The sequence below is a fragment of the Muscardinus avellanarius genome (genome assembly GCF_963383645.1).
Source record: "Muscardinus avellanarius genome assembly, chromosome: 3".
Classification (NCBI taxonomy): Eukaryota; Metazoa; Chordata; class Mammalia; order Rodentia; family Gliridae; genus Muscardinus; species Muscardinus avellanarius.
The window spans coordinates 24,907,896-24,922,217 of record NC_137788.1 but is presented as its reverse complement, the minus strand read 5'-3'; the positions used below and the strand labels follow the sequence as shown (position 1 = coordinate 24,922,217).

The 14,322-nt window shown below is 42.4% G+C and overlaps 1 protein-coding gene across 8 annotated transcripts in view; it reads left to right on the top strand.

Moving 5' to 3' along the window:
* Nucleotides 1–14,322, top strand: part of PUM1 (pumilio RNA binding family member 1) — a gene marked incomplete at both ends in the record, with an annotated part of 133,118 nt that overhangs the window by 113,569 nt on the left and 5,227 nt on the right. For 4 of the 8 annotated variants that reach the window (XM_080690544.1, XM_080690542.1, XM_080690539.1 and 1 more), the window contains 5 exons: nt 692–821; nt 3,330–3,458; nt 7,353–7,490; nt 11,389–11,514; nt 12,173–12,294. In XM_080690544.1, the coding sequence (XP_080546670.1) occupies nt 692–821; nt 3,330–3,458; nt 7,353–7,490; nt 11,389–11,514; nt 12,173–12,294 (645 nt within the window). Of the gene's footprint in view, nt 1–691; nt 822–3,329; nt 3,465–7,352; nt 7,491–11,388; nt 11,515–12,172; nt 12,295–14,322 lie in introns of all 8 variants that reach the window. The other 4 variants (XM_080690543.1, XM_080690541.1, XM_080690538.1 and 1 more) reach the window with 1 other exon arrangement.

The window sequence follows — 14,322 nt, the reverse complement described above, 5'->3', positions numbered from 1 at the left end:
TCTCCCCCTCTGTAAGATCTACCAGCCTGCACTAAACCAGGCAGACAAAGACACAGACTGTAAGCTCTGAGCTCATCCATGCAAGACTAGTTTTTAAAGGGAGAGGTCAAGTAGAGTTTACAGTTTGTATACATGCCCGTTTTGTAATAAAATACACAAAAATCAAAATATACTTTTTTGGGCTGGGGATATAGCTTTGTGGTAGAGTACTTGCATAGTTCAATCCCAGCACCAAAAAATAAAAAATAAAAAAATAAAAATAAAAACCAGGCACGATGGAGCATGCTTGTAATCCCAGCATTTGGGAGGCTGAGACAGGTGTATCGTGGTTTGCGGACAGCCTCCGCTACTTAGTGAGGCCATTTGCAACTCAATGAGACCGTGTTTCAAAACAAAGAATAAAAAATAGGGCTCCCAGCCTGGAGGATTTCACTTGTGTTCACTTGAAAAAGACCTTCTCAAGAGGTAAATTAAACCCTTAGGTGAATTTTTCTTGGGGGGGGGCGCAGTACTGGGGATGGAATTCAGGGGCATTCTACCTCCAAGCTACACAAGTGATTCAAACAACACTAGTTTATTGTGTGCACGTGTTAATACATGTATCAGAACTGATACATAAAGTGCTTTTTCCTTATTTATCTCCCAAGTCTTCCTTAAACGCTCTGATTAACCCTCTTGCTTTGTACTTCAGATTCATTCAGCTGAAACTAGAGCGTGCCACGGCAGCCGAGCGCCAGCTTGTCTTCAATGAAATCCTCCAGGCTGCTTACCAGCTAATGGTTGATGTGTTTGGGAATTACGTCATTCAGAAGTTCTTTGAAGTAAGTCTTTGTTCTTTGTATCCTTTGACTCTAGAGAATTTTTATTTTCATCGGCTTTTTAAAAGAATAGTGATTCCAGCTGAACATGGTGGCACATACTTGTAATCCCAGTCAGTACTGGGGAGGTTGAGACAGGAAGATTGCAGGTTTGAGGCCATCTGCAGCAACTTAGACCCTGTTTCTAAAGAAAAAAGCAAAGAGAATAGCAATTCCATTCCCATCCTCAAAATGAAATATCTATGGTCTTCTGAAGGTCTCTTTTAGTGGTTTTCCAAGTCTCTCTAGTCTGTATGATTTAAATACCCAACTAGATGATGCTGGTCTCTTCTGGAAGTGTGGTTTGAGAGCTGCACCCATTTAGGATGGTTCCCCCTTCCCTTCCCCTTGTCTTCCTTCCTCTGCCCCCATTTTTAAGACCCAGCTCATCCCTTCCTCTCTTCCTTGTTGATGGTGCTGGGGATTGAGCCCAGGGCCCTCTACTACTAAATGACATTCCTAGCAGTTTCTATTTTTTATGTGGAGATAAAGTTTTGCTAAGTTGCCTAGGCCTCTTGAATCATTGGGATGACAGGCATTGAGCCATTGCACCTGCCTCAGCATGTTATTTTTGATTGTCAAAATGGTCTCAGCAAACATCACTTTTGAAGGGATATGTGAGGTAATTTTAGCAGGATCACATAAGATATTGTAAAAAATTAAAAAATATTTTTGAGATTTCTAAGGAATTGTTTTTGAACACCAATTTCAGTATTTTTCATCAAAAACTAGGATCACGAGGATTGTCAATTCTTTCCTTGACTTTGGCTTTTTATTTAATGCTCTTAATTTAAATAAACGTATATTCTATTATCATAGTCTTTGCAGAGCATTAATGTTGTCTGTTCTAATAAAGTCTCAGAGAGGAAGGGAGTGTTTATCAGAGTCGTCAACCTCAAGTTAGGAAGCCTGGCACAAAACATTGATTTTTTTTTTTTTTTTTTTTTTTTTGGATGGTACTGGCAGAGGCTTTCTACCTCCGGGCTATACTCCCAGACCTTTTTTATATTTTATTTGGAAACAGGGTTTCACTAAGTTGCTGAGAGCCTCACTAAGTAGCTGAGGCTGGCTTTGAACCCGTGTGATCCTCCTGCCTCAGCCTCCCAAGCATGGGGATTACAAGCGTGCACCATCATGCCCGGCTCAACATTGAAATTTTAATGAAGATTTTGGTGTGGGGGAAATGTTGGAACTCTGAATGTTACCTGCCAACAATTAGATTTGTAAACGTTTTGTATCTTGTTTTGTTTCATTTGTATGGAGATCACACAATGGCTTACACGCTTTAAATTTCCCTGCTTTTCCTAATTGAATTCCCCAGCTGTAGGAAATCTAAACGTGACTCTTGTATTTTTTTTATTTTGGGGGTGGGTACTGGGATTGAACTCAGGGGCATTCTACTTCCAAGCTGTATTTCCAAGCCTTCTTTTTATCTTTTATTTTGAAACAGAATCTTGCTAAGTTGCCGAGGCTGGCCCCAAACCTGTGATCTCCCTGTCTCACCATCTCAAGTCCTGGGTTTGCAGGTGTGCACCACCACACCCAGCAGTATTATTTGATTTTATGATGTGCTCTGTATTGCTATTTTGTCACAGATAGAAAAGCAGGGAATTCAGCTCTGGAAGCCCACGCAGCTTTAGGGGGCTGACGTAACAGTGGAGAATAGCTCTGATTTGGGGCAAGCAAGAGAATTTCCCTAGACTTTACTGCCCTAGTATGGAAAATGATGGTGCTGGGCAGGCTGATAATTCATATGTTTTTCTCTAGTTTCATGACTTACACTATTGGGATGAAAGTAAAAGTGAAGTATTGAAAATTACTCTCAGTAGAATTTTAATATTGTTTAATCTCGCCTTTCAATTCTACTAACTTTTCCCTCCCAATCTGTTGCTCCTATAAATAGTATCGATTCCTGGAAAGATGTGAAACGCTAATTCAAAGCAGAGGATCTATATGTGCTTTGGCTTAAATTTTGCATAGATGATAAGAATTTTGCAACCAATGAGCCTCAAACACCTCAAGAGGTAGAGATTTCCTCCAAGAAATCCTTGCATTTTTCCTAGACATTGTTTAAATTCCTAATAGCCAGATGTAATGGCACATGCCTATAATAACCCCAATACTTTGGAGGCTGAGACAGGAGGATTGTAGATTTGAGGTGAGCCTTAGCAGCTTAGCAGGAGCCTGTTTCAAAATAAAAAATAAAAAGGGCTGGGATGTAGCTTGGAAGTAGAATGCCCCAGGGTTCCATCCCCAGTTACCCCTCCCCCCCAAAAAAAAGAGGTTTCTCATAAACAGAGTCTGAGAACTACTGGCTCAAAGAAACAAAGGCTCTTAAATAAAAGGTTAGTTAATCATAGGTAACAGGGCTAGAAGATATGTCAGTGATTGGTGCAGAATAATGAATGCTTTGCTTTCTCTGGTTTCTTCCCTTTACCTAAGTAATGGTGTTCACCCACACATTATGTCTAGTTTGGCAGCCATGAACAAAAGCTGGCTTTGGCGGAACGGATTCGAGGCCATGTCCTATCATTGGCACTACAGATGTATGGCTGCCGGGTTATCCAGAAAGCTCTTGAATTTATTCCCTCAGACCAGCAGGTAATTGTAAGTTTCCCCTTTAACTTTTCTCTTGGTGTTTGATGTTTCTCTGTGGAATGTGCAGTGAACCTGTAAATGTTGGTCTTCAGTTCGCGTTGGTTACAGTGTGACTTTAATGCTTATGGCTGCCTTTTCCTGCATGGCAAGCATGAATTGTGGAATTAATTGTTGTAAATTTATAGTGGATCGAGTGTCTTGTGTGAAGACCAGTTGGTAGTTTCCAGTACTATTCTCTTTGACGAAAACGTAGGTTTTCCTAGATGCCTGATGCAGTTTTCCAGATGAGGTTTTTACTAGCCAGTACTTGAAGCAAGTACAAGACCAGTAAGCTGCCATTTTCTTCAACCCAAACTTAGCATTCCAACAAATCAAATTTTCTTCCAACCCACCTTTATTTTCTTTTCTCCCTCCTCCCTCTTGTCCACTCCTTCCGCCAACATTTGCTCGCAGGTGCCTGCCCGGTGCAGTGTGGTACCTGCCCTGGCACAGTGGCCTGCAGCCCCCTCCGTGGCAGACACTGGTGGCACAGGGAGAGCTCAGACCTGATCCCGGCCACGGCCCACTGCAGTGGAGAAATGGAAAGCAGTGGTGCCGCGTGAGAGGGCCCCCTCGCCCTACCCACTGTCCCGAGGGAAGGCTTTGCAGAAGATAGGCTAAGAGAAGTCGAGGAAAGGGGACAGAAACCTGGCCAGTTAGTTGCGTTCTGTGAGTGGGGAGCCCACAGGGAGATTACCTGAAGAGGTCCACAACTTCAGGAACAGTCCCAAGCAGGTCCACCCAGCACCATGGAGACCTCGGGGCCTAGGAAGCAGGACAAGCCCGTGGGCGGGGAGGGCGAGCCGCAGCTGTGTTTGGACCCTGAGCCTCGGGGAGCTTCTGCTCTGAACCCTGAGCCTAGGGCTCTGGGCTCTCAGCCGCTGTCCATGGAGGGGTTATCGTCTGGCAGTGATGACCCACTTGCCCTCACTGAGAACAAAGTTCGATAATGAGAATCTTTGTTATGGACTCAAGTTCTGAGCCAGACAAGACACCCACCACCTCCCATTCAGACCACGCCAGCCAGACCAGTGCACTGGTGCCGGCAGTGGCGGTTGAAGGCCAGGAGCCCAGAGTCCTTGGGGCTGAGTTTTGTAGGCACGTGGAGAGGGACACTGGTGAAGACGGAGGGAGAGACACAGCAGGACTGGAGTTTGTTCATTCAGAGCACTAAAGATCTAGCATTAGTAAGAAAGTGATGCTTATAATTATGAGCAGATACGAGGCTGGTTTTGGTTTCCTTTTTAATATTCAGGTCACTGTCAATTTTAATTTTTCTAGTATTTTCATGAATAGTTGAATTTTTTCTCTTTAATCTTGTAAGTTTCTTCTTTCTTGACCATAACGCCTGTTTGCTGTAAGAAGTACGTGCACAGCATTGTGTATCCCCCTGTCCTCATCGCTCATGCATGTGGTAAATTGTTGAGTTTGCCTCTAACTTTTCAGATTTTACTATAAACTCTTTTAGTTGGATATCTACATTGTTGATGGTTTTTTTTTTTTTTTTTGTGGTACTGGGGTTCCTGGAAGCCCTTCTACCTCTGGGCTACACTCCCAGACCTATTTTTTATACTTTTTAAATTTGGAAACAGGGTCTCTTAAGCCAGTGTGGCTGGCTTCGAACCTGCGCAATCCTCCTGTCTCCGCCTCCCAAGCGCAGGGATCACAAGCGTGCGCCACCACGCCCGGCTGTTTTTTTGTTTTTATTAATCCTTTCTTACCCCCCAAACTATTATTCTTTTCTATCTTATTTGCATTATTTTTACTTGTATTATTCTTTTATTTGTGTTCTTTTCTAAATTATTTATCTTATTGTCTGGTTATGTTTCTCTGGGTTCTGAGTCTGAGCTACTCCTCCTGCTATGATGGATAATATGCAGTGTTCTGGATCCAAGTTAGTAATTTTAGGTTAGAAATGTTACTTCTTTTGAATGGAGAAAGCATTCGGGGGAACCATGTCCCATTCTTTTTTCTTATAACTTTATATATGTATTGTTCTTTATTTATCATTCCCATAATTATATTTCCAGAGTAAATTACTCTTTTCTGGATTTTGATTGGTTGCTTTCCTTTTCTTTTGGAATTTGATCAGTAAACTTTCCTTTAAGCTCTGCCATTATAATTTTGAATTTCTTTAATTAGAAACTGTCTTAGTTTTTTGGACAGAGCATCTCAGGTATTTAAGATACTACATTCATTAAGAACAGTATTTTAAATGAGCTATAATGTTCTGATAAATAAAGAGTCAGCATGAGGAGCTAAGTGTGCAGAGGAAGGAGACAGCAAAGAAGCCTGGCAGCAGGCCCCAGGGCGTGGCTGTTTAGGCATCCAACCTCAGCCACCCGAGGCAGGAAGCAGTGAGCTGCAGGGGAAGGCTTGGGTCAGAAGTTTACCGTCTCTCTATACCTTTGTTACCTTACCCAACATGCTGCCCAAATTTATACACCATCACACCTGCACACTTAGTATTTTGCTATTGTCTGTACCCTCTGAGTTTGAACACTTTTCATTAGCTTGGGAAACCATGCCTGCTGACTTTTCATTCCCTGTGGGCTGGTGGAAAGGTCTTGGATACTGTTACAGCCTGGGCTAAAATTCAGATATCTTTGCTTTATATAAAAGGATTTTTTTTAAGTAACTGAGGATGGAACCCAGGGCATTCTACCTCCGAGAGACACCCCCAGCCCTATTTTTTATTCTTTATTTTTTGAAATAGGGTCTCAGTGAGTTGCAAAGGGCCTCACTAAGTAGCTGAGGCTGTCTTTGAACCTCAGTCGTCCTGTCTCAGCCTCCCAAATGCTGGGATTTCAAGTGTGCACCACCACGCCCAGCTTATAGGGCTTTTTACCTTCTCTTCTTTTATCTCTTTGAGTCATGGATTCACCATGTTACCCAGACAGAGCTTGAACTTCTATGCTAACGTGATCCTTTTGCCTTAGTCCTGGAGGAGCTGGGGCTACAGGCATGCACCACCACGCTAGCTCTGTAGATCGATTTCCCATTATATATGGGTGGAAGGGCTTGGCAGGATATTACATAATCGACCATTGATTTGCCGACGCATACTGATACCACACATTGGAGCCAGATTTCTTAGGCTTGAATCTTGGTAGGCTAGGTGTGGATTTCATACAAGCCTTTTACTCTGTAACTCTAGTTTCCAGAACCTAGGATTATTATTAGAAATCAGTGTGTGAAAACATATATTCAGCCGGGCGTGGTGGGGCACACTTGTAATCCCCACGCTTGGGAGGCTGAGACAGGAGGATCGCACAGATTCAAAGCCAGCCTCAGCTACTTAGTGAGGCTCTCAGCAACTTAGTGAGACCCTGTTTCTAAATAAAGTATAAAAATTGGTCTGGGAGTATAGCCCGGAGGTAGAAAAGCCTCTGGGTTCCATCCCCAGTACCACAAAAAAACAAACAAAAAGACCCATATATTCTAAGACCCTTAGAAGTATGCCAGATCCAGAGTCAACTCTAGATTAAATACTGTCATTATTAATAGCAGTCCTAACAGGGTTGTCAGAATAAAAAATGATGCATCGTATGCTCATATACGTTCCTTTCTGTTTAGAGATTTCTACATTCATTAAACTTCCAAGAAGCGTTTTCTAGGATATTTGGGGTACTGGTTTCTGCTCTTTAAAATCGTGCTGTATAGTGAATATACTGCTGTGGTATGTGGACAAATGCGAGTCCTCATTGGCTGTCACGTTTCACATTGCTACAGTTGAGCTCTTCGTTTCCATCGTCACAGGCCATGTCGAGTGCTTGGTGTTTGGTAAGAAGAGTGTGGCCTGTCCCGGCTTTTGCTTGCTGTGATTCTGGTGGTGCTTTCTTTTCTTGTCTCCAATAGAATGAGATGGTTCGGGAACTAGATGGCCACGTCCTGAAATGTGTGAAAGACCAGAATGGCAATCATGTAGTTCAGAAATGCATTGAATGCGTGCAGCCCCAGTCTTTGCAGTTTATCATCGATGCATTTAAAGGGCAGGTAAGTGACTTAGGAAAGAAATGAGGGAAACAAGTTGATGGGGTCTCTGTTGACAGCAGAGAATAGTATAGGCTGAGGCACATTCTAGGCCTGCTTTACCTTCCACTGCAGGGAGAAGCAGTGCTGTGCAGTGGTGTCAGGTACCTAGCTACGAGTTCCCAGGTTCCTTCTCCTAATTGTCCACTAGGACTTCTCTCCACCACTAATGCAGATGTCTGTCTGCTCACGTTGGAATGAAGCACTATCATTAGATTTGTTAAGATGAAATAACTTTATCCCCTTGGTTAAGTATTATCCTGGCATGTGTGGTCATATGTGACTTATGTCTTTAAAATAACCAAGTGTTCAGCCAGGCAAGGTGGCGCCTTCCTGTAATCCTAGTACTTGGAAGGCTGATACTGGAGGATCACATGTTCCTGGTCAGCCTCAGCAACTTAGTGAGCCCCTCGGCAATATAGTGAGACCCTCTTTAAAAATCAAAAATAAAAATTGCTAGAGTATAGCTCAGAGGTAGAATGCCTTGGGTTCAATTTCCACTACCAGAAAAATGAAAAAGGGGCTTCATGCCTAAAGCTTTTTGTAGAGGATGTAGTTCAAGTTGGTTTGAATTATATTAAGTGGAGACATGACTAGATGTAAGTTCTAATTTCTCCTAGTTACCTGTGTATCAGAAGTTTGTTCTTAGCAACAGGTTCTAAATGGAACCTTATACCTGGTGCTTCCAGAATTTCCTCTGAACTTATATTTATTAATTTCTTTTACAAAAAAAAAAGTCCTTACAGCCTAAGTTGTTGGTGAGTGGTACGGGTTGGGGGTGTAGCTCAGAGTAAAATGCCCCTGGCACCACACACACACACACACACACCAAAAACAAAACAAAAAAACCCCCACATATCTCCTGTGTGAACTTGCTCTTCTTCCCTTTATTTGGGGGAACCCAGGGCCTGGCACATGCTACAGTGAGCAAGCTCTCCACCACTAAGCTACATCCCAGCCCAGGGAGAGGACGAGGACATTTTCAAGAATCAGTAACTAGAGAACAGCATAACATAGTGAAGAAATGGGCCATGGCAGGAATGATCATTTCACAAAAGAAACCCAGATTGTCAGTGGATATGAAAAAAATCAGTTTCATTAGTAATGAGAAACATACAAAATAGGGCCCAGATGATAGACAGTTTTCTACCCATCCATTTCTGTGTGCTGGTAGGAATGTGGGGCCCAGTACACTGCCAGTAGGAATTTATGTTAACACAACCATTTTGGAAAATAATTTAGTATTATCTTTTGTATTTTCAACATTTATATGTCCTTTGTTCTAACATGCCTGGTCTAGGTTTAAACAGCATTTTTCCCTATGAATAAGGCTAAGTAATGCAGTTGTCCGTTAGGGATTGGATTTAAAAAATTCTCACATTCCAGTCAAAAGCATCCTATGCACCCATACAGAATAAACTATAGAAATACTCATGGTCTTATAAGTGAATATTGGAAATATTATGTTGGATGAAATAAGTCTAGTTGCTCCAGACTATGTGTATGTATTACTTAATAAAGCTACACTCAGGCAGAAGCACAGTATGTGAAGTATCGATTGTGATCTTAAAGGTCCTGTATAAAATTATACATAGAGCCCTTAGCACAGTGACTTACGTGGAGGGTAAACATTCACTAAGTGTTGCTGTTGTTACTGCTAATATTGTTCTTTTTCTTTCTTTCTTTCTTTTTTTTTGGCGGTACTGGGGATGGAATTTAGGAGTGTTCTACCCCCCAAGTCCTTTACCCCCAAGTCCTATTTTTTATTCTTTGTTTTGAAACAGGCTTTCACTGAATTGCAAAGGGCCTCACTGAGTAGTAGCTGAAGTTGTCCATAAACCGCAGCCCTCCTGTCTCAGCCTCTCAAATGCTGAGATGACGCCGGGCGTGGTGGCGCACGCTTGTAATCCCCGCGCTTGGGAGGCGGAGACAGGAGGATCGCGCAGGTTCGAAGCCAGCCGCGCGCGCTGGCTTAGGAGACCCTGTTTCCAAAATGAAAATGTAGAAATGGGTCTGGGAGTGTAGCCCGGAGGTAGAAGGGCTTCCAGGAACCCCAGTACTACCAAAAAAAAAACAAAACAAAACAAAAAAAGAAATGCTGAGATGACAAGCGAGCGCCACCACACTCCGCTTGCTATTCTTATTCTTGGTTACAGATCTGAAGTGCGTGTCACTCAGCTTCCAAAGGCAGACAGGATCGGGTATTCTGGCCAAGTGTGGTGATGCACACACCTGTCATTCAGTACTTGGGAGGCTGAGGCAGGAGGATTGCAGGTTCAAGGACTGTCACAGCAACATAGAAACCTGTGAGACCTTGTTTGAAAACAAAAAATAAATCCAGATGTGGTGGCGTATGCTTGTAATCCCAGTATTTGGGAGGCTGAGACAGGAGGATTGTGGTTTGTGGCCAGCCTCAGCTATTTAGAGAGGCCCTTTGCAACTCAGTGAGACTGTGTTTGAAAAGTTAAAAAAAAAAAGACTAAAAAAAAATCGGGCTAGGGGTGTAGCTTGGAAGTAAAGTGCCCCCTGGATTCCAGCCCCAGTACTGCCAAAAATAAATAAATAAATAAATAAATAAATAAATAAATAAATAAATAAATAAATAGGGCTTGGGGTATAGCTTGGAGTTAGATCATCCCTGGGTTCAGTCCCCAGTAATAAGAAAAGGGGAGAGGATTTGGGTGTTCTGGGTATATAATCTTACATGCTTTTCTGTTGCTTCAAATCCAACAAAACACCCAATTAAATTAAGATCATTGCTTATAGTTGGTGTGTTCATGTGAAAGAGTTCAGGATTTGATCCCAGCCCTTTCTGGGTCCCCTTCTTTGAAGAGCTGGGAATACAAGCATTCTACCACTGAGTTCATACCTGTAGCCCTCGTGTGTGTGTGTGTGTGTGGGGTACTGAGGGTATATTTTATTTGGAAACAGGGCCTCACTAAGTTGCTGAGACTCACCAAGTAGCTGAGGTTGGCTTTAAACCTGTGCAATCCTCCTGTCTCAGCCTTCTAAACACGGGGATTTATAAGCATAGGCCACCACGCCCAGCTCCCTTTTTTTTTTAAAACCCCTATCTTTTCTGTCAGGCGTGGTGTCGCACGCTTGTAATCCCCGCACTTGGGAGGCAGAGACAGGAGGATCATGCAGGTTCAAAGCCAGCCACGCTGGCTGAAGAGACCCTGTTTCCAAAAATAAAAAAGTATGAAATAGGTCTGGGAGTATAGCCCGGAGTCAGAAGGGCTTCCAGGAACCCCAGTACCACCCAAAAAAACCTTATCTTTTGAAGATGCTGTTAATTGACACTCTTGATTCTCAATGGAAAATGAGTTTTTTCAAGACTCTAACTTCTTATTTCCTTCCAGACTTCATGGAAAAGTTCTTTTGCTGGGCGTGGTGGCACACGCTTGTAATTCCAGCATTTGGGAGGCCGAGACAGGAGAATCGCGGTTTGCGGACAGCCTCAGCTATTTAGTGAGGCCCTCTGCAACTCAGTGAGACCCTGTTTCAAAATAAAGAATAAAAAATAGGGCTGAGGGTGTGGCTCAGAGGTAGAATGCCCCTGGGTTCCATCTTCAGACCTCAAAATAAATAAATAAATAAAGAAAGAAAGAAAGAAAGAAAGAAAGAAAGAAAGAAAGAAAGAAAGAAAAGTTATTTTCAGTTCTGAATGTATAGGCATATATGAATTCTTAAAGTAACTAAGAAATGAGTCTATTTACACACAACAGACATACCCCCTGTTTGTGGAGAGGATCTAAATGCCATTAAGTTTATTTTTGAAGAATGGTCGTATATGTATATTTGAAGCATTGCAAGTGGCAAGTGCCATCTTGGGCTTACTAGTTTGTATTTGTCTGCCTAGGTATTTGCTTTGTCCACACATCCTTATGGCTGCCGAGTGATTCAGAGAATCCTGGAGCACTGTCTTCCTGACCAGACCCTCCCTATTCTCGAGGAGCTTCACCAGCACACGGAGCAACTTGTACAGGTAGTAGGAGCTACAAACACCTCTGGGCTCCTATAGGCCCCCTGCTTATTCTGTCAGCAGAAGTATCTGTTCCAGAAAAGGTTATTGTGTCTTAAATTCATGCCCATTGAATCTTTGGGGCATGTTTTCATAGCAACTTGGTTTATGTTTCATGACTATGGGCAGTGAGCCCTGGCCGTAGGATCAGGAGATCTGGCTTCCATGGACTGTCTTCTCCTGCAGGCCATTTAATCCCTTCGCCTCTCAGTCTCATCATTGCCAGATGAACTAAGTGGATTAGTTGATTTCTTCTTTTTGGTCTTGGTACTTTGTCTGCTTCTACCACTCATTAAATAATTAGACCTACCTGTTTTATTGGACATAAGTCTTTCCAACTTCTCTCTCATATAGAAAGGAGCAATAAACTATGTATACATTTTGTTTGAGAAAAATAACTATTCATTCCTCAAGAACTCCCTCCATATATAAATTCATGAAAAATCTAACTGGAGCTTGTGGGCTTAAACAGAGAGATGTTGTCTAGTAGCAATGTGTTAGTTCCTTACATTCGGATAAGCTGACTTGGTGCCAAAGGGAAGATAGGCGTTAATTAGAGGATGTAAGAATTAGACAACTCACAAAACTGATTTTATAAACATTTCTATTGTTTCTCAAACAGGATCAGTATGGAAATTATGTAATCCAACATGTATTGGAACATGGTCGTCCTGAAGATAAAAGCAAAATTGTAGCAGAAATTCGAGGCAATGTACTTGTGTTAAGTCAGCACAAATTTGCAAGGTATGTGCTTGAGTTACACATCCTGTTTTCCAAAAATAAGTAGTGTTTCAGCTATAGAGAGAATGATCATTCTCCTCTTTTCATGTTTATTTTATTTTTTATTTTTTATTTTTTTTCCGGGTCTGGGGATGGAACCCAGAGGCATTCAACCTCCAAGCTACACCCCCTGCCCTATTTTTTTATTATTTTATTTTTGAAAAAGGGTCTCGGTAAGTTGCAGAGGGCCTCACTAAGTAGCTGAGGCTGTCCGGGAACCACAATCCTCCTGTCTCAGCCTCCCGAATGCTGGGATTACAAGCGTGCGCCACCACGCCCGGCTTTATTATTTTTAAAGTATGCATAGCTTGAAAGGTCAAGTAGTTGTGAAAAGTAAGGACCATAAGAAGTATCCCTCTGAGAATCAGTCCGTGTGAAATCTGGGGATTATGTTTCTAAAGTATTATATACTTCACTATACTGGGTATTGTGTGTGTGTGTGTGTGTGTGTGTGTGTGTGTGTGTGTGTACGTACGTACGTACGTACGTGTACAAGCCTTAGTATTCTCAGACTCTCTTTTCCAGCTTCATAGTGTACAGGTTCAAGAGTGAAATGTGCTAGTTATTTCTAGGTTGCTAAAAGCATTGTAAGTAACTTGTAAACAGCAGAGATTGGAGAAGAAATTCCAGTAACCATGCAGTTAGTGAAATGGTTCAACAGTGAGCGCCCTACTGCCCACATGGCATACTTCTACTTTTGGGATATTTTCTTCCCAGACTTTTTTTTTTTTTTTTTTTTAGCTTTTAGGATGAACTACAAGGCAAGTAGTAGGACTTGCACATGATTCTTTCTTTCTTTCTTTTCTTTTCTTTTCTTTTCTTTTTAATTATTCTTTATTTTGGAAACAGTCTCACTAAGTTGCAGAGGGCCTCACTAAGTAGCTGAGGCTGGCCGCAAACCTGGATCCTCCTGTCTCAGCCTCCCAAATGCTGGGATTACAAGTATGTGCCACCACGCCCGGCTCTTGATGTTTTTTTAATGTTTATTTTTTATTTTTTTGCAGCACAGGGGATTGAACCCAGGGGCATTCTACCTCCAAGCTATATCCCCAGTCCTATTTTTTATTCTCTATTTGGAAATGGGGTCTTACTAAGTTACGGAGCTCCTCACTAAGTAGCTGAGGCTAGCTGTGAACCTGTGATCTTTCTGTCTTAGCCTCCCAAGTACTGAGATTACAAGCATGCGCCACCATGCCCAACTCTTTAATGCTTATTTTTAATTTATGAATTCTTACTACATTGCCACATGCAAAATATAGAAAAGAAGCACCTAAGTGCAGTAATTTGGTCTATAAGGCGGAATGTTAAGCCAGGTTTGGTGGTGTATATTGTAATCCCAGCATTTGGGAGGCTAAGACAGGAGGATTGTGGTTTGCTGATAGTCTCAGCTGAGGCCCTCTGCAGCTCAGTGAGACCATGTTGCAAAATAAAGAATAAAAAATAGGGCTGGGGGTGTAGCTTGGGGTTAGAATGCCCCTGGGTTTCATCCCCAGTGCTGCAAAGAAAGAAAGGAAGGAAGGGAGGGAGGGAGGGAGGGAGGGAGGGAGGAAAAAAAGGAAAAGAAAAGGTGGAATATTGAAAACAGCTACTTCCAAATCATTCTAGATTTCCAATCTGAAGTTGAATGGCTATTTTACAAAAGTGTTTGCCACTAACTGTGGACTTTTGTGTGTGTGCTGCTAGGGATTGAACCCAGGGGCATTTTACCCCCAAAACTACACCCCCAGCCCTATTTTTTTATTCTTTATTTAAGACAAGGTCTCACTAAGTTGCCGAGGCTGGCTGAGAACCTATGGTCCTCGTATCTCAGCCTCCCAAGTATTGGGATTTTACAAGTGTGGGCCACCACACCCAACTTTAACTGTGGACTTTCTTGTATTCCAGAACAGCAACTTTTATGAACTCTCTACAAAGCCTTTGGCTAATGGTGGTCCGTCTCTTCTCCCCCCCCCCCTCATCCCCCCAAACACACACACCCACCAGTTCTCTCTG